This window comes from Hemicordylus capensis, chromosome 2 (assembly GCF_027244095.1).
Source record: "Hemicordylus capensis ecotype Gifberg chromosome 2, rHemCap1.1.pri, whole genome shotgun sequence".
In the NCBI taxonomy this organism is placed as follows: domain Eukaryota; kingdom Metazoa; phylum Chordata; class Lepidosauria; order Squamata; family Cordylidae; genus Hemicordylus; species Hemicordylus capensis.
Genome location: NC_069658.1, coordinates 194,244,955 through 194,270,149, shown reverse-complemented (window position 1 = coordinate 194,270,149; position 25,195 = coordinate 194,244,955). Strand labels below are relative to the sequence as shown.

At 47.3% G+C, this 25,195-nt stretch overlaps 1 protein-coding gene across 1 annotated transcript in view; it reads right to left on the bottom strand.

Annotated features, from left to right (window-relative positions):
* Positions 1-25,195, bottom strand: part of ITGA5 (integrin subunit alpha 5) — a 119,447-nt gene that overhangs the window by 56,471 nt on the left and 37,781 nt on the right. Inside the window, exons 2-6 of the mRNA XM_053301226.1 lie at positions 24,456-24,586; positions 15,992-16,092; positions 9,123-9,246; positions 4,462-4,523; positions 1,712-1,757 (exon numbers count right to left, since the gene is read on the bottom strand). Of these exons, the coding sequence (XP_053157201.1) occupies positions 1,712-1,757; positions 4,462-4,523; positions 9,123-9,246; positions 15,992-16,092; positions 24,456-24,586 (464 nt within the window). The remainder of the gene's footprint in view (positions 1-1,711; positions 1,758-4,461; positions 4,524-9,122; positions 9,247-15,991; positions 16,093-24,455; positions 24,587-25,195) is intronic.

Here is a 25,195-nt window from a genome sequence, read left to right as displayed (position 1 = left end):
AGACAAGTAGCTCTCAAGGTGAACACAAACCATGATGTGCTAGCTTACTACATTGGAAGAGGGACTGATATCATGCTTGCATGGTAAAGGACGTGTGTGTGTGTGTGTGTGTGTGTGTGTGTGTGTGTGTGTGTGTGTTTACTATAACCGCTGTTAGCTGACCAATTTTATAACCCCTAAAAGCCATGTAGTTGACCAATTTTAAGTGTATTTAAAATCTATTTCAAAAGTACAAAGCAAGAATGAATACGCAGATCTCTTAAGAATTATGTCACAACAAGAGATTCTGAGTATGTACTCTTCCTTAATAGCTTAAGAATAGCTGGATCAGACCAAGGTCCATTTAACTCAGATGTCTGTCTCTCATAGCAGCCAATTAAATGTCTCTGGGATGCCTGCAAGCAGCTACCAAGAATTATGCAGTCCACTGGAAACTGGTCACAATCTGCCTTCTGTTGGACTCTCTTCTACATGCAAGGAGCTTTTATTCTTGGTGGACCATTTGAGCAAATGACCCTTCAAGTACACACTGAAGGGTTGAGTACTGAAGAACCTTGACCATAATGCTGCTGAATGTATGAAGAGCTCTTCAGCCCCAAAATGGAAACAAGGGAAGCGCCTGCAACCAAGCCATGCTTGCCCTCACCATCTTCTCTCTTGGGATCCAAGCTGCCAGTCTTTCACTCCCTCTTCTTTTACTTTCCTTCACACAAAAGAGAGGCTGGGCCAACAGACAGACCAGAATGTGGTGCTCAAATGGACTGCACCACTTCAGATATACTAAGCAATACCATCTTTGAATGTCCCTCTACATGGACAAACTAGGCTTGAGCCCGAAACATTTCAGAGGCCATTACAGAAGCCTCCAAAACGTTTTGGCCACTGTATTTCGGTGGTGGCAGGGGTGCTCCCTTAAGAGCAGGGGTGGGTGCACTTACCCCTCCTGCCACATTTCCCCCGCCGCCGCTCTATTGTATCAAGGCCCCTCGGGGAGGCAGCATACCTCCCTGGCGCCCCATTGCCGTCCTTGGCCGGATGTACCAGGCGTGCGTGCACACAACAGATGGGGACACGTGCCGGGTACTTCCAGCCACTTCTGCCCGAGGACGGCAACGGGGCGGCAGGGAGGTACGCTGCCGCCCGGAGGGGCATTGATACAACAAAGCGCCAGCGGGGGAAATGCGGCGGGAGGGGTAAGTGCACCCTCCCCCACCCTTAAGGGAGGACCCCTGCCGCCTCCAGAATGGTTCCGGGCACATCCCTAATGGAAACCCCCTGCAAGGAAAAAGAATAGCATGGCACATCATGAAGAAAGGTTCTAGACAAGTCCTCTCCCAGCTGCAGTACTTGTCCACTTGTGGGGAGGCTGCTGGGTTGGTTTTTGTGCGTGTTTGTTTTTTGTTTTTTGTCATAGGGGAATACAGTATTCAAAAAGGTTATCCCCCACCTGCAGTCTGAAGCGGTACTGTTCATTTTACCCCCTCAGAAGTCTTAGCACCTCATTCGCATCTTGTTCTGCTGCCTCTGTAGACCTGGCCTAAGAAGCCTCCCAACGTAAAATGTAAAATAATAAAATAACATCCCTTTCTGACATCAACTGCTTGACGGAAAAGGGCCTGGTGTCTTGTCTTGTCTGTTCCCAGGAAGGCTAAAGTGTGGTGAGTGCAGTGTCATGAGTACAGTGAGAGATAAGAAGCAGGAAGGGGCTCACCTTGCCAGAAATAGCTTCCAGGGCCACCAAGGAGGATGCGCCCAGTCTGCAAAGAGAGGGGAAAGCATCATTAGCCATAGAAGTTACCCCAAAATCAGCTATGGCCCCAGCTTTTCTCTTAGCAAATACATCCCTTTAACACATTTATATCCAGCCCTTCCCTCTATAGGTTCAAGGTAGCATTCATGGGATTCCCCCCTGCAATCTCCACAACCAACCACTGAACTTTACTGCTGAGCAGGGTTTTGAACCCAGATCTCCCTCAGTTTAAGTCCAACACTCTAAGGTTGTTCTCACAACCAGTTCTACCTGGGCTAGCACAGCCCTACCTGGGTAGAGCTGGTTGTGAGAACTGCTGGGATCGGTCTCAATCCTGGAACTCCTCAGCCAGGCACCCCAATTTTCTACCCAGGCTAAAAGTGAGGTAGAAGGGTACATACTTGCCCCTCTACCTTGCCGCCTGGTCATGTGGATACTTGGGCTGCTGGCAGCTTGAGCGTTCACAGAGCCAGGCCAAAGGACCAGGCCGGCAGGAGGAAGTTCCTCAATGCACCATGCTGCTCGTGCAGTGCATTGTGGGCTTCCTGGAGACTGGGCGTCCTTCCTCCTGCCTCTCCCTTGCTGTGCCACTTGCTGCCTGTGTGCAAGCGGCGGAACCCTGGTAGGGCTCCAGATCATGTGAGGGGCAGTCAGGCAAGCTCTTGCCTTCCCCCAGCCCTCTCCAAGAGAGGTAATTTTGGTCATGGGAACTACCTTTCTGTCCCCTACACCTACACTCACTCATCGATACTATTATCATTTCACCCCAAGTCATGCCTTTCTCACTGGACCTCAATAACCCCAGCATCCTCTCCGTTGCCTTTCTGGCTATGGCTCACAAGACCCACATGACCAGAGTAGCAAAGGGCTCCTGAAGGAAGGCAGAGACTGCCCTGAATTACCCTCAGAGGGTGTTAAGTTGAAGCAGAGGGTGGGGACCTAAAAGAGTCACCTCATCAATGGCAAACACACAGCTTCTTTTGCAATATCTTGATAGGCAATACTGCATTTTTGCAGCATTTGATGTAAGGCAGTCACCCACTCACATGGGAACTGCCATGGGATAAACGGTGCAGTTAACAGGGAACAAAGAATCTAAAGAAGAATCTAAGAAATCAGCATGATGCAGACGTTAGAGTACTCCCTGGTCCTAGTCCAACACTCTAACGCCTGCATCACGCTGATTTCTTAGAGTAAAGTAAAGTTGTGCCGTTGAGTCAGTGTCAACTCCTGGTGACCACAGAGCCATGTAGTTTCCTTTGGGAGAATACAGGAGGGGTTTACCATTGCCTTCTCCCATGCAGTATGAGACGATGCCTTTCAGCATCTTTCCTGTATCACTGCTGCCCAATATAGGTGTTTCCAATAATCTGGGAAACATACCAGCGGGGATTTGAACCGGCAACCTCTTGCTTGCTAGGCAAGTTACTTTCCCAATGCGTCATTAGGTGGCTAGGGAGAACCGAGTTCAAATCCCTGTTCAGACAAGAAACTCAATGGGTGACTCTGGGCCATTCACTCATCTCTCAAGCTAACCTACCTCACAGGGATGTTGGGAGGACAAACATAATAACTATGTACAATACATCGCTCTGGGCTCCTCAGAATGATTATCATTATTTTATTACTGTAAATAATAATGATTAAAAAAAGAGGGACAGGACAGGCTATGGGGCAGATGGGCTGTGTAGACCAACAGGGGGCTGAAATCCACAAACCAGATGCCCACAACTGGCATGTGTATGTGCACAGGCTTGACAAAGAGCAGAGCCCTATCAACCTCTTTCCCTGAGAAGACAACCACAGCGCCACAAACAAGGACAACCAACAGGCAGGGATGAAGAACACAACTAGACTGTTCACATGAGCAGCCCTACCTGGGCAGGGCTGCTTATGTGGAGTGCCAGAATTGGGGAGTTTTATCCCTGGGCTATTACCAAGGTAAAAGGGTAAAAAATGCACCCTTATGCCCCGGTGCCCGGTCGTGCGTCTGTTCAGGCTGCTTGCAGCCCAAGCATCCACAGAGCTGGGCACCTACACTGCCCAGCTTGCAGGGAAAATCCCCCAGTGCCCCGTGCCCCTCACGTGGTGCCTTGTGGGATTTCTGGAGGCCGGGCTGCATTTCCCTGGCCTCCAGAACACCATGCTGCTCACTGCAGTGGTGATCATATGCACTGCTGAGCGGTGCAGTGAGAAGATCGCTGCGGTCGTGGGGGGGAAGGCAGGTATAATCCTACCTTCGCCCCAGCCCTCCCTGGCCCAGGGATTTGGGTCAAGTCAACGACCTTACCATCTACTAGCTGTGGCAATCAGAGGCTTTCCTGCAGTGCTGAGCTGATGGGGAGAACCACCAAGACACAAGGCTTCTCTCTACACAGTGCTTGCTTTGAGCATCGGACTCACACGGGTCTGCCCTCTGGGAGCTTCAGCCCATATGCCACTGGAACACGTGGCTGATGGGGATCCATCAAAGAGTCATGAGAGGTACAGCACAGAGCAAGACTTCTTGGCATCACTGCAGAGATGCCCCATTCCCTGCGCGCCCCTTTCCCAAGGACACCTTGAGCTCTGCATTACAAAGTGGGTAGCTGCTATGTGGGCCACCTATACCCACAACCATCCACCCCCCCCCCAACACTAACCATCCCTACCTCTTAATGCAGAGATTTAACACCATACAGCCCATGTTCTCAGCAGAGGCAGAAACTCACCTTCGTAAATTCAGCACTGAATCCACCCTGACAGTATCCTTGTCCACTGGCTGAATTCAGGTCTGGCAGAGTGAAATAGAGAAGGGGGCAGAAATTAAGAGAGAGACAGGATAAGAGGCTGCACAGAGCATCTCTTGAATGATACTTGGGAGTTCAACCACATATTACACGGCAGCGGAATTATGCATCGTTAACAACCAACTATTGAGCTTAGTCTGATAATAAGCTTTTGTTCCCCAAGTGTGCTACTTCATTAATACATCTGCACAACAAACAGATAAAAGTTGTCTTTCCGAACTGGGCAGAAGTGTGGGGAGTTCCAACTGCAACTTGCACCCAGAAGAATGTATCATTCCAAAGGAACCCTTTCACAACAAAGCCATACTTCCTGTCTCCTAAAAATCCACGTCAGTGAAGGGCTTAATTTGAGCCAGGAAATTGAAGTCATGTGTTATCTGATCGTGGCAGCCAGGATTTTCATAGCACCTACTGGAAGAAAGCGGAAGTCCCAGCTATAGCACTGGGAGCTGGTTTCTGCTGAAGTGTTTAAAGCTCCCTTGTCTTATGTGCTGTGGAGAGGATAGAAAGACATCTGTAGAAAATATGAAGTGTCCATGCCAATACTGGACTATATAATCAAATGAGGGTTAATAGCTGGGTGGAGTTTTGGCTAATCAAGAATATTCCAGGATAGCAAACAATATAGGGAGCTCTTAGTATTTCTGAATGTACTAGTAATTTTAAGCCCGTTAAAATAACGGGTGCTAGTACCTGTTGTTGTTCCCTTTATTCCTTTCCTCTCTCGTTCGCCCTCCTTTCCTTTTATTTTGTTCTTTTTCTGTCTTTCCTTTGTCTTCCTTCTCTCTCTCTCTTCCTCTGTTTCCTTGTCTTCCTTTCTTCTCCCCCCCTCTCCCTCTCTTCCTTTCTTTCTTCCACCTCTTCTAACTCCCATCTTTCTGTTTTCTTGGTCTTTTCCTCTTTTCTTTCTTCTATGGGCTTGTTCTTTGGGGCTGGCTGCTCCTCCCTCCCTCCCTCCCTCCCTCCCTCCCTCCCTCCCTTTTTTTTGTCCTTCTCCCTCATTTCTTTCTCCTTTTTCTTCTTCTTCCTTCCTTCTCTCTTTCCTACTTTCCCTCCCTCCCTCCTTGTTTCTATTGTCCTTTTCCTTCCCTCCTCTCTCTTTTCTCTCCTTCCTTCTTTCCTTCTTTTTATCTTTCTATTGTCCGATCTCCCTCCCTCCCTCCTCCCCCCCCTTTCTCTATCTTTCTTTCTCTGTGTTTGCCTTCCTCCCTCGGTCCCTGTCCCATGTTAGCTAGTAGACTTTTGATGCTGTCTGTTTCTGCTTCCTCTGGCTTCACTGCGTCCTCCTTCTTTTGGCTGGGCCCAGTGCCTTCTCTGGTCTGGAATGGGGTTCTTTTTCTGATTGTTTTCCCCTACTCTCGCTCCCTGTCTTTTGACCCACACCTGTGTATCTGTTTTCCTTCCTCCCACCTCACCCTCTTGTTTTCTACCGTTTCCTCTCCCCCACTTTCTTCTTTTCTTTCCGCTCTCCCCAGGTCCCCCTCTTTTTTAGTTCTCCCCTCTGTCCGGTTTTTTTTTTTTTTTTTTGGCCCTTCCTTCTCCCTTTTTTAGTTTTTTCTTACTTATGAGGCAACTTTTAGAGCCTATTTCTTGTTGAAATACTTTTTTATTTTTTCAACTCAGTATTAAAGTTAACTTACTCTTTTTAATCTTTTTTTGGTTTCCCCCCCAACCCTCATAGTATTTCTTTACACACCACATCGGCCCATGTGAATGGTGCCGTTGCCGCTGGCTCCGCTGCCCTCCCGCCCGCCCTCCCTCCCAAGTTCTGAGTCCTTCGTCCGGGCCAAATTGGCCCACGCCGCCACCACCGCTGCCCTCCCGCCCGCCCTCCCTCCCATGTGCCGTTGGCCGCCCGCCCTCCCTCCCTTCCAACTGCCAAGTCCTTCGCCTGGCCATGTCCGTCGGGTGAAGAACTCCTTAATTTCTGAGGGAGAGAGGAGCTCGCAAGCAGAGCTCCTCTCTCTTGCAAAGACTCTGCCCATACTGGCGGTTTGGGCGTAAAGGATGCCTATTGCGTCCTTTACGGCCATAGTGTCAGTTCAGGCAGAGCCGTTGCAAAGAGAGGAGCTCTGCTTGCAAGCTCCTCTCTCTCTCAGAAATTAAGGAGTTTTTAGCCCGACGGACATGGCCGGGGTAAGGAGGGTTCGACAGTTGGGAGGGCGGGCGGGCGGCCAACGGCAGTGCTTGGGGTGAAATGGCCGCCCGTGGGTTCCGTGCAAGGAGGACCGGGGATTGGCCCGAAATGGCCGCGGGTGGGGCCAGGACAGTGATGGAGGGCGGGCGGGCGGGCGGGCAGACAGCGATGAGGACCAGGGATAGGCGCGAAATGGTTGCCGGTGGGGCCAGAACGGTGGTGGAGGGCGGGCGGGCGATGCCAGGAGGTCGCGTGTTTGGTGGCTTTGGGACATTGGCGTTGGGGGTCCGGACTCCCCTGGGCTGTTCTGGGCCTGTGCTTTGAGCAGGCCCGGGAACAGCCCAGGGAGACAGGGACGCAGATTCCCAATGTTCCAAGGCCACGGCCACTCACTTAGGGTTTTATTATATAGGATTATATAGGATGAATAGATATCTGTTTTCTTACTGCGGTTATTTTTTTAAATAACGACAGTGCCTAATACAAACTAGGCACCTGATAGAGATAAGGGCAACACAACCCTGCTTGCTAGTTTACAGCTGAATCCCTTCGCCCCAGAGCACATGAATTTATTTATGATTACAAATCATTAAAGGTCTTTCTGCCAAGTGACTATGGCAATGTACGAGTCTCAGCTACGATCAAACAGAACATACAATACAAAAACATGATGCCGCTACCCTCCTTGAAAAAACAGTAATGAACAGAATATCCCTCTGAGCATGGGCAAAGTGCCACCTCCTTCCACACAGTCAGTACTGTTTTACACAACAGGTAGTTAGACTACAGAATTCGCTGCCGCCAGATGTGGCAAGGGCCTGCAATTAGACAAATTCATGGAAGACAGAGCTGTCAATTGCTACTAGCCTTGAGAGCTGTATATTTCCGTCAGGATCAGAGGAGGCATGCCCCTGAACACCAGCTGCTAGAGAAGACCAATGGAAGGGGGAGATTGCCTTCTTTTCCCCACTTGGGGGCTTCCCTGGGGTTGGCCACTGCATGAAACAGGATGCTGGACCACATGGACCCTTGGCTTGATCTAGCAGGGCTTTTCTTATCTTCTTATGTTCAATACATAGTTTAGAGACTCATATGAACGAAGTCAGTGATGCAGCCAGGGGCACAGGGGAGAGTCTTCTCTGGGGGCAGATAACCCTTTCTCTTACACCCCCAGATGTAAGAGTGAGGTCTCGCTCCCATTTTAATGCAGGAAACACGTATGCCTTAGTGGCCAGACATCTGGGGACCTTTGCTATCCCACATCTTGCGCTACACCCTCAAAGCCAAGGCTGTGCCATAGGGACCTGCACATCCCATCTGGCAGCAACCAGGGCCAAAGGGCAAGGCAGAGTGGGCAAGAAGCAGGAGAGGCCCACTTGCCAGCCCTTCTTCTCCTTGCAGCAGCCTTTAGGGACTTCCTTGCCTTGGCCTTGGGAAAGAAAATGCTTCTTGTCCAAAGACACAAGAACACACCCTTGTAATCTGGAACAGTTACCAACGGCGGACTCCTTCTCGTCTGCCAGTTACCATCATCTGCTGAGTACAACCCCAGCCTCACATATGAAGTAGATGGGCAACACATGTGAAAGAAGTATGGCAGTTGCAACATTAGATTCACAAGAAGACTGAAAAATAAAGGAGTTCAAAGGAACTAATAACAGAAGTGAAGTACTCTGGAGGCTGGTTTGACCTGTGGCAAGGGAGGAGGAAGGAAACAGGACATGAGCACCTCTCCAGGGACAGAATCATCATTCGGAGCCAGCAGAGGCAGGCAGGCAGGCAGGCAAGCAGGCAGTCCGTCCCATGGCCAGCGGCCCATCTGGCTCTGCCCTACCCCTTACCCTGTGCCGCTCCCATGACTTGGTGGCACACCACCCCAAACAGCCAATACATAACACACCCACACCAAGCTGCCCTTCAGACAAGTCAGTGGTGCACTGGCACACCGCCAAGTTAAAACAAAACTCCAACCGGTGTGGAGACACAGCTCAAAACCAGTGGGCAGAAAATGCCACGCAGGCACAAATCCCCCGACCCACTTTGTCTTGGTTCTGAGACCGCCCAGCAGCCAGGAGCGGCCACTGCGGGCACTGCCGGGTGACGGCGGCAGCAGCAAGAGGCACCTTGAAGCACCGATTAATAGGTGCTTCTCTCTGCTCCAGCAGCAGTGGCAAACTACTTCCAAGCAGCAGCGCACTGCGGGGAACTCTGCAGTGGCAGGTCGGCTCCGCCACGCACCGGGCCACCAGTGGGGGTTGGACTCCACAGAAGCCAGGTGAGTGGTGGAGCCGATCCGCCGCCGCAGAGTGCCGGGCAGTGCGCTGCTGCTCGGAGTAGTTTGCCACTGTCACCACCCCACCCCACCCCCCGGCAGCACCCGCACTGGCTGCGCCTGCCAGCAGCCCTTACACCTGCAGAGAGCACACCCTCCCCAGTGCCCTGTTACCTGAGCGGCAAGGCGCGTATTCCACAAACTTGGTGAAGTTGCTGACTGACAGGTAGCAGGTGCCCACAACTTCACGCTCCGGCTTCTCATCGATGGTCCGCCAGCTGTACAAGGGGGCACAGGCCTGTGGGGAGCAAAGGCACAGGGCTCAGCGGTCTTCAAATAACCAAAGTGTGGCCAAAGACTTCACTGCTGGAGACAATCCAGTCTCCACAGTCCCAGGATCTGATGGTGTGTGGCATCAGTGAGATGAGCGATCATCAGAGCAATGGTCCGTCTTCAGCACACTCCGACCTGAAACTCTGCCCTCCCTCCCACGGCCATCTTTCTATCCATGCCACGAAGGCTGACGTTATCCTCCAGTCCTTAGAGATATAACTCAATAACAGGAACATAAAGCAAGCTCTGTTGAATGCATAATCTAACCGGTAGATGCATAATCTAACCGGAAGAATGCATAATCTAACCGGTAATCCAACAGGCAGCTGAGATCCGTCCCCGCCTCAGTTTCAAGGTTCCCAGGGTGTGATGGTGTGTGGCATCAGTGAGACGAGCTACCACCAGAGTAATGGCCCATCTTCAGCATGCTCCGGCCCTGAAACTCTCCCTTCTGTGCCATGGCCATCTTTCTATCCACGCCACAAACCAAGGAGGCTTTGTAAATCTCTTCTTAAACAATCCAAACCAGCTAATATTCTGTAAAGGAATCTCTTCACCACCCACAAGTTTAGCACAGCAGCGATTCTCGAACTGTGGGCCACGAGGGGCTGAAGTGTGCTTTAATTAAGACACCATGTTGGATGCACTCATCACTCATAGGAACATAGGACATTGCCCTATACCAAGTCCAAACATTAGTCCATCTAGCCCCGCATTTTCTCCACTGACTGGAAACAGCTTCTCCAAGGTTAAAGGCAGCCCTGCCTGGAGATGCTAGAGATTGCAACTGGGAGCTTCAGCATGCAAAGCAGATGTTCTCCCACTGAGCCATGGCCCTATCCCCAAAGGTGGCATACGTGGGTCACCCATCCAGGCACTGACCACACTAAGATCTGCTTAGCTTCAGCAAAGCAGCTGTATCGTGTACCTGTACATCAGGGTTGCACAACTTTGGCCTTCCCACAAATGTTGGACTACAACTCCCATCATACCTATTGACCACTGTGTCTGGAGATGATGGGAGGTGTAATCCCAAAACAGCAGGAGAGCCAAAGTTGAGCAGCCCTTTCTTAGATCATGCTCTGGGACCAAGTGCTGGGTATCAGAGAGAACAAGACCCTGCACAGCACTGATTCCTCTCTCTCTCTCTTTGCCAAAATATGGCAGTGCAGAATAGGGAATGGACTGAGATTCTGTCATGCAACTTGTGCTATAGCTGAGAGGTGCAGGGGAATCTCAGAAGCATCACTATTGCCCTGAAAGCACAGTCTCAACCTGCAGCTCTGAATGTCTGGGCAAAGGGGAAGGCAGGCTACCAAGGGGACATGAACTGAGCTATCCTACCATTGCAACGAAGATGCCTGGCTGTTTTTCTAGGACTTGATCGAAAATATATCAATGTTTCCAAGTGTAGAGTGAAGGGTGTCTCCCATTTTAATACAGAAAACAATGAAAATTGTGCCCTAGGTATATCACAAGTGGGAGAAACAACGTCCTGCAGGGCGACTGAGCTGGAAAAGAATTCAAGGGTGTAGTCAAGGAGAGGGGTGGGGTGTCCTGGTGGGGCCAGAGTGGTTGCTAGGAGAGGCATGAGCTTCTCCCCAATTTCTTCCCGATGAAAAGATCCAACCTCAAGACCACATACAGAGTTTCCCCCTGCAGTCATCATCATGCAGTCATTCCTCTTCCCTCATCTGTGGCAGGTCAGAAAGTTTTAGAAACAACAGTTTGCAGTTTAGCAGCAGGGAGTTATAGAAGGACAGTGAAATAAAATATCCCTAATGATAATTCTGCCTTATCATCTTTGCAGTCAGCATTAAAAAAAAAAGTCCAATTCTCATTTTAAAAGAACACCTAATGTCAAGCCCTCATGGCTAAAAAGATAAACTTAAAGATGTTTGGGAAATTCCTGTTGAGATGTTAGAAGACTAATAATAACAACTTTATTATTTGTTGGGTGCCTCGTAACAATTGTTCTCTGGGCAGTTCACAAAGTAAGGACTAAGTTGGAGGGGAAGCTGAGCAGAATTTCCAGTTAAAAGTGTCAGGGATTGGGCTTCAATGCCCTTCATAGCTTTGTGCCCCTCCCTTTGAGTCACAGAATAAATTATACAAAAGAGCAGAACACATGCAAATTCATACATGTCCCCAACATTTTGCTCTCTCTCTCTCTCTCCCTCTCCCTCTCCCAAGTTAGGGTATATAATGTATGTATAATGTTGGGGAGTATATAAACCATTTAATACACAAAGTGCTTTTATAATAAGAATCAGTTATACTCTGTACTTAAAAACCACTTTGTAGGGTAAAGTGGTTTAGAACAAGGTTGCTGCTTCCATAGGCAGCTGGATTTGCATGCCTCTAGGCCTAAGACCGGATTGAGTCCAGCTTTATTTTGTCATTGTAACCAGGGAATCTAAATCTTTTCTTTCTTTTTTGTGGGTTTGAGAGCCACAATTCTTTAGCAGAGTTTTGAGAAGCCATGCAATAAATAGAGGGTTCAGCCAAAAAATGCTTCGAGGAGCAGGTCTGGAGAGAAAAAGAACAGAATTTCTTTTTTATCCACACATTGATAACAAATGAAGCACATGAAGATGATAAACATCTTCAAATACTCAAGAAGGGCACGCCAAACAAAAGTCAGGCAATTGTTCCTCCCATGTCACAAACAATTGGACCTGAGGCAATTGCTTTAAAAGGCAGGAAGTACATTGAAGATCTTCTATCAGAGGGAAAAGACAAATACCCTCTAATCAAAAGAGCAAAGACACAATGGGACAAGTTGTCACTCTAGACGAGAGTATCTTTGCTTAGCGTTGTGAGTTCAGCAGTCCCATAGCCAGATATGTTATGGTGAGGGAGCCTAAGGGGGAGAGAGTCACTGTAGAACATAAATACAGGCAGCCCAATACGTTCAACATGATTTAATTGCATTCCCTCTCAGGAAGGTTCAGTCCACACCATTGTTTTGTCAGCTTACTAGCATATCCCAGACCCCTGAGCCCCATGTGCTCCTGCAAAGCATGTAGTGTGAACTCAGGATCTTTTAACCAATCCTAGATCCACACTGCAGAACTCCAACACTTAACCAGGACTGTCAGTCTCAGATCAGAAGAACTCAGCTTGTTGAACCTATCAAAACGTCGGGTTTTTGAAGGGTGGATCTGGGGATCTGCAAAAATGCCTGCATTCACATAACACGCCCAGCAGGAGCATGCATAGCTCAGGGAACTGGGATGTGTCGGTAAGGTGACATTAAAATGATTGTGTGAACTGGCCCTATGTGAATAATTGAGTAGATTGTGGCCTGTATAATCCTTTGCCATGAATAAGAGGACGGGAAATACTAGCTTTTTTTTTGATGAAAAGTTAACATTTAGGGAGAAGCCTGAGGGAGTCAGGTCCATGCTTGACCCCTCTCTTGACTACAGTCCTGAAACTCATTGAGGGCATGCTCTCGAGCAGCCCTACCCGGGTAGGGCTGCTCGTGCGGAGTGTTGGGTAGCCCAAGTTTTTCATCTGGGCTAATAGTGAGGTAAGCCACCTAATGGCGCAGCGGGGAAATGACTTGACTAGCAAGCCAGAGGTTGCCGGTTCAAATCCCTGCTGGTATGTTTCCCAGTCTATGGGAAACACAGCTATATCGGGCAGCAGCAATATAGGAATCTCACAGCGATATATTGTGGGATGCTGGAATATTTGCTCCTTCGGCTCCGGGCTCTCTGCTTGCCATGGCGCTGATCATGAGTCAGGTGAACGGCAGAACTTAGGAAGGCAGGGAGAGGAGGAGAGGCAGGCAGGAGTCTGCCTTTCCACCCAAACTCCCCAGCACTGTCATGGGAACGACCTCAGTGGGTGTGGAAACAGATAGATCCAGTCTGGGTACTTGGCATTTCCCTTAGTGAGCAGAGGGAAAGCAGGCAACTATTGACCATATGGCTTAGGGCCAAGATACCTGAAGGGTATCTGAAGGCCTGCCTACTCCCATATAGTTCTGCTCAACCCATGAGATTGTGTAGAGCCTCTTCTGAGCATCCCATCATTTCCTGAAGCACAGTTGTTGGTGGCATGTGGGTGAGCCCTCTCAGTGGTGGTCCCAGCTCTCTGGAACTCCCTGCCCCCTCGTCTTAGGCTCGCCCCCTCTCGGCTGAATTTTAAACGAAAGCTGAAGACCTTTTTATTCCCAGCAGGCCTTCCCGATATATATTTCTCTGTGACTGCCCTGTTTTAATGATTGCCTTATCCTGCATTTCTGTAATTTTAAAGGTTGTGTTTCTTAATGAATTTTGTTCTAAGCTGCCATGAATTCATCATGTGTGAAGAACAGGGCCATAAATATTTTAAACACATAATAAGATAAATATATACGCTCACGGCTTAGAACAGGCTGCTCTCTAGATGGCTTGGACTGACGTGACTGGTCCTCCCCACCCTCCATGCAGTCAGACATGCTATGTGGGGCTTTCTGAAAGTATGACCAAGCAGTATATTGTCATCTGCCAATACTTAAGTCAATAGGCAAGACACAGACTAATTGGCAGGGGTGGGTGTACCATTTACACTTTTGATCCCTGCAGTCTGAACCCGCAAGGAGAGTTTCGTTTGCGCAGGTTCCCAGCAGTTCATGTAGTTGCAAGGGATCAGTCCTCAGAACAGGGCTCTGAACAAAGATAACCCAAGTTCTGCACCAAGAAAAGCGGAACTATTCAACCTGCATAAATTCTTCAAACTGTACACAAGTATAACTTTGCATAACTCGTTTTACTTAGTCATTGGGAAGGGCAAAGAGGCATCCAGAGCACTGAAGACTTGCTCCTTGACTTCTGAGACTGCAACAGGTACTGAGGCCATAGGAACATAGGAAGCTGCCATAGACTGAGTCAGACCATTGGTCTAGCTAGCTCAGTATTGTCTACACAGACTGATAGTGGCTTCTCCAAGGTTGCTGGCAGGAATCTCTCTCAGCCCTATCTTGGAGATGCTGCCAGGGAGGGAACTTGAAACCTTCTGCTCTTCCCAGAGCGGCTTCATCCCCTGAGGAGAATATCTTGCAGTGCTCACACATCAAGTCTCCCACTCATAAGCAACCAAGGCAGACCCTGCTTTAGCTAAGGGGACAAGTCATGCTTGCTACCACAAGACCAGCTCTCCTCTCCAGTGTTCCCTGTAACAGGAATTCCCAGATGTTGTTGACTACAACTCCCATCATCCTCAGCTGCAGTGGCCTTTGGCTGAGGCTTATGGGAGCTGTAGTTAGCAGTATCTGGAAATGCCTGTTACAGGAATCATTGGAACTGACCACACATTTTCAAGTGTATCTTCACAGTCATAAGGACTAGAAACTGACATTATTTTAAAAGAATGAAAACAAATTCTGAAGATGCTGAATTCTTCACTCAGTAATGAATTCCACACATGCAGAGCAACTGATTACCCATCATGCAGAGCAACTAACTACCCATTAGCCATCCTGACATGGTCATTTGGCAACTTAATAACTGGAAGATTGATATGTGTTGTGATAAAAACATCCTAAAAACTAGACTTGGAAGACATTAATAAGGAGATCACATTTCTCTTGGTAACTCAGGCCTTAGAGAAGCTTGCCTGCCCCTCTGATGAGAAAGAAACAGAACTTTCTTTAGCTACAGATGCAACACCGTGCCTGATGGCAGTCATAGCATGTTGAAAGTTTGTGATAAACTGACATTAACTTACAGATGATGATCTGTAAATCGATGCCAGTTTATCACAAACTTTCAACTTGCTATGACCGCAATCAGGCACAGTGTTGCATCTGTAGCTAAAGAGAGGTTTTCAAAGGTGGGATTCCAGGCCTCCTGAGGTCTTTGAATGTGCATGTTGTGTGTAAGGCAGCTAGAAGGATTAAGAAAAAAATGGGGGAGGAAGCAGGGGAGGGGAAACAGTGGAGTTAGGTGAAATTCTTAACAACACAGATGAGCTATTTCTACTTCCCAGTTCAAGGGGGTCTAGGTTCACCAGTACAATGGCACTGTTATTTCTTGCATCTTGGACAAGAAGGGCAGTACTGTTCTGGGGGGATTTCTTTCACTCAGAGAAGCCATAGGAAGAACATAGGAAGCTGCCTTATACCGAGTCAGGCCATTGGTCCATCTATCACAGTATCATCTAGACTGACTGGCAGCAGCTTCTCCAAGGTTTCAGACAAGAGTCTTCCCCAGCCCTACCTGAAGATGCCAGGAATTGAACTGGGTACCCTCTGCATGCAAAGCAGATGCTCTACCACTGAGCTATGGTTTCATCCCCAAAAGGGATGCCATCCCATACAGGGGTCTCCCATCCAGTCACTGATCACATCAAGACCTGCTTAGCTTCAGGCAGGTTGCTGTATCATAAGCCCTTAGACCATGCTCTGGGACCCAAAGTCACCTAGTTGCACAATCAGTGTAATATACAAGCCAGGCACTCAAACAGCTTAGCAGTGGCAACTTTGACAACCTCTGTGGACCCAAACCAGATGGCCCCCAAATGGCCCCATGGCAACAACTTGCACCCCCAGCTCCCACAATGCAAAGTACAATCGAGGATCCTTGTTACTGAAGGAAGTAGCCGAAGACACAGTTTGACTCGGCCCTGTTATTTTGTTATTGAATCCCAACCAATCACGCCAAGGCCTGGTAGCCCACAGTTACCCCGGCTTAACATTCATGCCACAGCCCAACTCTTACCAAGATGGAGCTGCCATGTGATCGCACTGTGGCACCCAACCACTGCTGGCTTTTGAACTCCATTGGTTCCTGCGTCCCACCGAACTCTTCCATACGGGTTCCTGTTTGGCAGAGAATGCATTGGGTCTAGATCAGCATTTTCCGAACGTTCAACCAGTGTGTGTCATGAAAGAGACAAATTCATTAAATAATTATGCGGTGCCCTCAAGAGCTCAGTGTCTCCATTCACAGAGGAGGTTGTCGCTCCTGTGTCCTGGTAGGATTTGCTGGTGTGGCTCTGCCTCTTTCTAACCAGTGGACAATTCTGCCCCATACCAGGTGAGACTGGATCATTCAATTGCTCCCTTTGCAGGAGGACGGCAGAATGGCCTATCCTCTGAGGAGGCTGCCCGTTACACCTCTGTGCAGAAACGGGGTGGGTTCCTCTGCAGGTGGGTAAAATGCACTTCACACATTCTAAAAGTAAATCTTTTGGGGTTTAAGACGGAAGAGGGCCCCCATTTTAATTTTGGAAAAAAGTGTATCTTAGCTATCAGACGTTTGAGAAACACTGTCCTAGACCTTGGGTTATGAGCACTGCCTTTGGTCTCTGTCCAAACCAAAAGAGGCATTCCCAGCCTGCCAGCCGGGTCCAAACAAGGCCACTAATATCCCTGCTATTTGATTCCAAGGCAATAATTCAATAAGACACAATAGTGATGCATTTTGGAATCTTGAGAGAACAAAGTTACTTATCTCCACACTGCTGCCCAAAATGAGGCTATGACCCTTGAAGGCTTCCTAGACCAGAAGTAAACAATGCAAGGCTTGCGTGCTATTTCTGGACCATTGAGGCCTTTCCAATCCTCGCTCTTTTTTCCAAAAAAGTAAAGGAATTGCCAAAACAATGTTGGTGCCATGCTTTTTCTTTGTTCAGTGCACGCCAGTGCTTCAAAGATCAACAATCTCTGCCGTTTATGATTTCAAAGATCCCACAACGCTGCTGAGAACAATACTCTAGAAATTCCTTCCCTGTTTATTCAGAGAGAAAATATTTCATAACACAGCATTGTTTTCATTATTTTGCTCAGGATTTCCAATTGTTCTCCTTTGGGGGGATCCGAATAAAGAAGTGATTGGGGAAGAGAGAAAGTACCTAGAAATTAAAAAAAATAAACCCTGGAAGCAAATTCATTCAAAAATGGAGCAAATTTTGGAAATCAAATTTCCCCTTTTGCCAGAGCTTTTTCTTTGAAACATGACCAGGCCCCATATTCCCACTAAGTTTAATGAACTATCTTTATATATGATCATGGCTGCTAGGATACTCTATGCTACTAATTGGCACATCTTGATGACTCCAACTTTAGACGATTGGTTTCTCAACTTATGGGACTATGCCTCTATTTCTAAAGTTACTGCTTATATGAATAATACCAATATAGAGTCTTTATGCTGGTTTGGGAACTTTTCATTAATTTTAACACTTGACAAGGTCATCATTTATTCCTGAGATTAGGGTTTGATTTGTAGGTTGTTCTGTATACTTATGGTTATTATCTTTGCACTCAGGCCAGCAGACGGTGTAAATTTACTGCTTTTCTTTTATACTCTCCAACTTGCTTTAAAGTTTCTGCTTTGCTTTGTGTTCCAAGAGCTGTAACAATATCCTACCTTGTTCTTTTTTCATTTTCGTTTTATTATCTCATTAAATGTAACATTTAAAAATAAAATAAAATAAAAACCTGCGGTATTAAACCTCTACACCAGCGGTTTTCAAACAATGTTCTAGGGCAGGGGCTCCCCATCTTTTTAAACAAGTGTATTCCTTTTGTCTGAAAATTTCAGCACAAGCCCATAGAAATTGTTAGTGAGTGATTCTACTCCATACACACACTTGCACACTTACATGCTCCTTATGAGGCAGACCATTACAGTCACTGGCCAACTTTCAAACTAAGTTAATCGTGAGTAAGCCACCTAATGGCTCAGTGGGGAAATTACTTGACTAGCAAGCCAAGGGTTGCCAGTTTGAATCCTCACTGGTATGTTTCCCAGACTATGGGAAACACCTATATCAGCTAGCAGCGATATAGGAAGATGCTGAAAGGCATCATCTCATACTGCATGGGAGGAGGCAATGGTCAACCCCTCCTGTATTCTACCAAAGAAAACCACAGGGCTCTGTGGGCGCCAGGAGTCGACACCAACTCTACGGCACACTTTACCTTTACTGTACTTCAACTGAAATAAATAAGTCAAGTAAACGTGTCCCATCAATTTCTGTAGCACTACTCATGAGTAACTGCCAATGACTAATAGGCAAGTGGGCGGGCTCCAAGTACCCCTTGCAAACCTTAGAAGTACCCCCAGGGGATCATGTATCATGGAACCACTGTTCTAGGGGAACCTACAGTCCTTAGAAGCTTTGCAGGAGTTCCTCAATGAAGAGATCCATGATGGTGAACAAGTTGCCTCACCACTACTGATCTCACCTTTCAGCACATGGCTTGAAGGGAGGACTAAGGAGTATTTTCTATTCATGTGAGGTTATGGAGAGGGCAGGTGTGACTGACCAGTGCCTCACGAGAACTGCGTATGAGTCCGGGAACAAGTTTCATAATCCTCTGCAACACACAAGGTTTCCTCAAGGAGCAGCTCAAGGATTCCTGGAGCAGCTTTCTTATGAGGCAAGGCTACAGTATCTGGGGCTCTTTAGTTTGGAAAAGAGGTTACTATGGGGAGACATGATAGAGGTGTATAAAATTATGCATGGAATAGAGAAATTTTTCTCCCTCTCACACAGCACTAGAACCAGGGGTCATCCCATGAAACTGAAGGTCAGGAAATTTAGGACGGACAAAGGGAAGTAATTCTTCACACAATGCATAATTAACTTATGGAATTCTCTGCCACAGGATGTGGTGATGTCCACCAGCTTGGTTGGCTTTAAAAGGGGCTTAGACAAACTCATGAAGGGCAGGTTTATCAATGGCTACTAGTCTGGTGGCTATAGGCCACCTCCAGCCTCAGAACCAAGATGCCGCTAAATAAAAGTTGCTGGGGAGTAGGGATGTGCACGGAACTGGCATGGGGAAGTTATAAGGTGGGGGGTGACTTTAAGGGTGGGGGAAGATGTACCCCCCCGCAGCTTTTCCCCTTCCGGCACTCCATTATAAACCGGTCCGACGGGGCTACAGCATACCTCCCTGCCGCCCCATCCCCTCATTGGACCAGAAGTAAGCAGAGGTACCCGTTGGACCAGTTTACAATGGAGCGCCGGCAGGGGGAAAGCGGCGGGAGGGGTACGTGCACCCTTACCCGCCCTTAAAGTCATCCTCTCTGCCTTTAAACTGGTAGAACCGCTGGTCGTTTGAACCGGTTCAGAGGCCCATAAAGGGCCTCCAAACCAGTTCTGTGCACATCCCTACAGGGGAGCAATGGCAGGAGAGGGGGCATGCCCTCACCCCCTGCTTGTGGACTTCTCAGAGGCATTCAGTGGACCACTGTGTGAAACAGGATGCTGGACTGAGCCTGATCCAGCAGGGCTTTTCTTATGTTCTCAGCAGGGAAGCTGATATGAAAATGATTCCCTCAAGGAAAATATATTGAAGCTCTATCCCATGGAGACACTGTTCCCTCTGTCAGGGATTCCCAGATGTTGTTCATTACAACTCCCAGCATCCCTAGCTGCAATGACCTTTGGCTGGGGATTACGAGAGTTGTAGTCAACAACATCTGGGAATCCCTGTTCGAGGGAACACTGCATGGAGACTGAACCCACAACAAGGGATTCCCACAACAAGAATATGTATTATTGTTTATCCAGTGGCTTTGGACTACAATCCTAAACACATTTACTTGTGAATAAGTCCATTCAACATAATGCAATATATTTCTGAATAAACACACATAGGATTGCCTTGCATGTCTTCAGCATACACCTTTATTCTGGGTGGGCACAACACCAAGCCTACTAATCACCAGCTAATGCCATAACAAATTTCTAAAACTTCGGCCTAATTTATTCTTTACTCTCTTGCTTGGCCTATAATTTATTCATCTCATTTGGATTATTTTGTCAAGTAAGGTTCTCAGCCTTCTAAAGATCATGTAAGGCCTCCAAAAATCCATTTTAAATGGATTTATCTATTTTTTATTTTTTAAACCTTTACAAACCATTTTCTCTAGATTTGGGGGTGAAAAGAAAAAAGAAAGCAAAACACAGGGATTATAGTCTATTCTCTACATTTCATGGGTTTGTTAAATTAGGAAGTTAATAAATAGCAGGATTTCGATATTAGATCTCTATTCAGCTATGAAGCTCGCTTAATGACTCTGGGCCAGTCACTTATCGCTAAGCCTAAACTACCTCATAGGGCTGTTGTGGGAATAAACATAATCACGTACACTGCTCTGAGCTGCCTGGAGGAAGCGCAGGATCCAAGTGTAAAAATAAAATACATAAATAAATAAATTTCTTACACCTTGTTAATTTTATTTTTAACTGCAGTTTTGGTAGTTTCTGGGAAGAGGGCTGTATATTCAGAAAACCTCCAGACACCAATTACTCCAGTTAAAAATCCCTTCAATCTTTGTTTTGGTTTTTAAAAACCCCAAGGCCATTCTCACGACCTGTGAGCAGGGCAGGAAGGGGAAGGGAAGGCAGGAGCGATCTTATCTCCCCCTCCCCACCAAGACGATCTATGGGGGCTTCCTGGCAGTGCCACTCCTGCACCCACACAAGTGGCACTGCTGGGAGAAGTGCAGCGGTCTGGAGGCTGGGAAATGCAACCAGGACTCCAGAAATCCCACAATGCAGTGCACGAGGAGTGTGGTGCATTGAGGGTTTCCTCCGCAAGCCTGGTGCCCCAAGAGCCTGGCTCTGCGTCTGCTCGGGCTTTCTGCAGCCCTAGCAGACTCAGGACTGGGCACCTGGATAGAAGGGCACACTAACATCCTTCTACCTAGGTAATAGCCCAGGGGGAAACCTCGGGCTACCTGGCGAGGCAGTGCCGGGATAGGCCCCAATCCTGGTGCTCTACACAAGCAGCTCTACCCAGATAGGGCTGTGCAAGCCCGAGTAGGGCTGCTTGTGTGAACAGCCTCTGTCTGAAGAGAAGAATTCTGTACAAATAAGAAGCTTGCTTCCAGGATTCTGAATATTACTTGACTCAACCAAGGAACTGCCTCATTTGTTCTGTATTGCCTCTCCACTCACTATTACCTACATTTTGCCAGTTCACCTGAAGCCTATTTCTTAAAATGTGGCCTATGCAGAAGCAGGACACGCTTTAGGCAGTGTCTTGTTCTGCTCTCTGAATGGCATGTGATCTCCACTCTTGGCTGAGCTGAAGAAACTCCCGCTGGCCCAACTCCAGCGGGTATTGTCCCAGCCAAATCTACAGGGCCATGCGCCCAGGCAGGGAAGCCCTTCACGGGTCCAGCCAGCCAGCAAAAGGTCCAGGCCTCTCTGAGTCATAAAGTGGAGGGAGAAGTTGGACCCCTTCCCTCCCCCACCACCACACAAATTGCCTCAGGGCCTAAATAAGCAATACTTAAATTTTGTGTTTATTTTATTTTGCTTTAAAAGCAGTCCACTGACAGAATAGCCTGTGTGTTTAGGATTGCATGTCTCTTCTGCCCAGTGCCCTGGAAGCAATCTCTCACACATTCATGTCCTTCATGTCTGAAACATGCATATTTCAGTCTTCTAACAACCCACAAGGAAATTTATAACAACAACAGAGCTGCCCGGTCCAATATGGGACAGGGCTCCTATGTTTTTAATAACTCTGTAGAAGGGACAACTTTGGCAGGTATAGTTTTCTCCCACCATTATGTTGGGAGATGTTGCTCATGCCAGAAATTCTCCTATAATTAGAATGGGATCCTCAACCCTCAATAGTTGATCTCTACTAGTGTGTTCCCTTGACAAGGCTCTAAAATTCATGAGTCTAGGAGGATGGGAATAATCAATATTCAAAACAGTCAGTGACTCTCCATCCTCTTATTACTGCCCTGGCAATAGGTGATTATTATCCTTTAGTGTATCCATTTTGCAAGACTGGATCATGGGGAGGAAAGGGAAGTGAAGTCCCTTGCAGTTGCTAGCAACCACAGACGAGAGAGACTGAAAAGGACTAGAGGCACACACAACACAAAGTTCTGTTTTTAAACTGAAAAAAACATGGTTTTCTCACAGTGATTTTTAAAAAGCCTAGAGTCACACATATGGCCACATTAGGACATAACACAGAAGTGAGGGTCCAATGGACCAGTGGTTCTGCTCCCCACCATGTGCTTACCTGTCCAAATTCACACATAAGCAGTGGCCTCCTCTCTGCAGTCTGCAAAACTGCAGAGAAGAGAGGAAACTGGCTTCCAGGTTTTCTCCTTTGATTGATGGAAGCCACAGCAGCCAATCAGGATGGAGAGAAGGAGGAGCTTCCTTCCCTCAACCCTGGTCCCAGGGAAGGCTGCCTTCATTAATGAATTCTGACATACAGGTGAAACTCGGAAAATTAGAATATCGTGCAAAAGTCCATTAATTTCAGTAATGCAAATTAAAAGGTGAAACTGATATATGAGACAGACGCATTACATGCAAAGCGAGATAAGTCAAGCAAGATAAGTCAATATAAGTCAATTTGTTATAATTGTGATGATCATGGCATACAGCTCATGAAAACCCCAAATCCACAATCCCAGAAAATTAGAATATTACATGGAACCAAGAAGACAAGGATTGTAGAATAGAACAATATCAGACCTCTGAAAAGTATACAGTGTACTGTGCTTGATTGGCCAGCAAACTCGCCTGACTTGACCCCATAGAGAATCTATGGGGCATTGCCAAGAGAAGCATGAGAGACATGAGAACAAACAATGCAGAATTGCTGAAGGCCGCTATGGAAGCATCCTGGTCTTCCATAATACCTCATCAGTGCCACAGGCTGATATCATCCATGCCACACCGCATTGAGGCAGTAATTGCTGCAAAAAGGGCCCAAACCAAGTACTGAATACATATGCATGCTTATACTTTTCAGAGGTCCGATATTGTTCTATTCTTCAATCCTTGTCTTCTTGGTTCCAAGTAATATTCTAATTTTCTGGGATTGTGGATTTGGGGTTTTCACGAGCTGTACACCATGATCATCACAATTATAACAAATTAAGGCTTGACTTATCTCGCTTTGCATGTAATGCGTCTGTCTCATCTATCAGTTTCACCTTTTAATTTGCATTACTGAAATTAATGGACTTTTGCACAATATTCTAATTTTCCAAGTTTCACCTGTAGTAGAGGCAGCCACAAACCGGAGGCCCGAGCAGCGAGCAAACTGAGGGTTCAAATTGGAGTTTGGGAAGTGAAGCCTCAGGTTGCAACTGAACAGCAGTTTCCTGCATTCAGATGCTCAGGTTTGGGGCCCTCTAGCTGCTCTGCCTCCAGTTCCCCGTTATGTCCGAATCTGGTCATAGTCTCAATCCCTGGCTTTAAACTGAAAGCTACCATCAGCCTTGGACACAGAAAACAAGAGCGACACACAGTCTGAATTTCCAGTAAGATAGAAAGCTGCCTCACATTGGCCATAATTCTCCATGGGCACAGAGTGGCATTTCTGTGGTGAAAGCTCTAGATGCCTTGCTTTGGAAACCGAAGTGGCAATCAGTTCAATTTAATACTGAAGTTCCATTAAGGACTGCAGTGGGACTGCAGCCCTCTTACCTCCAATAGGAATCTTCAGCAACTTCCAGATCAGCTTTAAAATGCCTGGCAAGAAGGCCAGTGCTGCTGATGCAGTCCTACTAGCATTTCTAGTATCACAGTGAACAAGGTTCCCTTTCAAACAGCCAAAAGCAGGCAAACAGGACTTGTACTACATAGAAGCTAGGGTACAGCAACTCTCCTTGTTAGTTTCATGGCCTTGTCACTAACATGAAGCTTCTTCTTTTTGTTACTTCAGTCGGCCCCACCACCACCCAGTTCTCCCATACCTGGCAGACCTTACGCCTAAGACCCTCCAAGGAATTCCCTGTCCCTCCCCAGAAAAACAAGCAGTTGAAACAAACATTAAACAATGGTAAGGGTGGCTTAAAGGCTAACATATTTCCTATAAAAGCTTCCATATGTAAAGTACTGATGGGTGATAAACCTAGACACGTCTGTTTTGCCAGAATTTTCTCAATTTTTTTTTTAACTAGACAGAAGTGTTCTTAGTATAGGACAAGAGTTTCCAACCTTGGGTCTTCAGGTGGTGTTGGACTACAACTCCCATAATTCCCAGCCATTTTGGCTAGGAATGATGGGAGTTATAGTCAAACAACATTTGGGGACCAAAGACATTTGGGAAACTCATGGGGGAGGAAATCTGTAATGCCTGAAGAGACCAAGACACAAAGTAAGAAAAAGAAAAGGGGAGGATTTGGGGCGTGGGACTAGGAAGCAGAGTATGAATACCCTGAGTTCTTGCCCCCTTACCTTGGCTGTCAAATTTAATAGGTGTACAGCTGCTGTTGCCCAGATGCCATGGACAGTAATAGACAGCACCTTCTTCAGTGATTTCCAGAGAGCTTGTATTGGCCTTGGGTGCTCCAACAAGGATGCTGACACTGCAAGTGAAGGGAGGGGAGGAAGAGGGTGAGTCAAGGATGTAGCACTTTTGAATGATCTGCCCCACGAAAAGCAAAACCTCTTTGCAAATAGAAATGTAGCACAGGAAGAAACGTTCTAGCTTAGCCTATTATTGCCTGCTGTGCTGGGTTTCTAGTTTCAAGGAGGTTTTCTTTTTAAAAATTATTTTAAACACAGGATGCCACTCTGTGACTCCAGCCTTGCGCTGAACATGTCAGTCCCTAGACTCCCATTCCTCAAAAGGGTTATCTACAGGTCAGCCTCTGTCCTTTCCCTTCCTCTCACCACCACCAGTCCATAACTTTCTTCATTGCTCACAGCGGCTGCTTGACCCCAAGACCCTTCCAGCTGCAATGGTTTTCTCCTTACAAAGCTAAACTGGTCCAAACCCAGTTTAAGTACCAGGGCTTCCATCAAGGAACTGTAGCTTTGCAAAGGTGGCAAGAACCCTTTTTGGCAGTCCACTTACAGCAGGGCTGCTCAACTCCAGTCCTCCTGAAGATGTTGGCCTAAAACTCCCATAATCCCTGACTGTTGGCCACTGTACCCAGGGATTATGGGAGTTGTAGTTCAAAAACAGCTGGTGG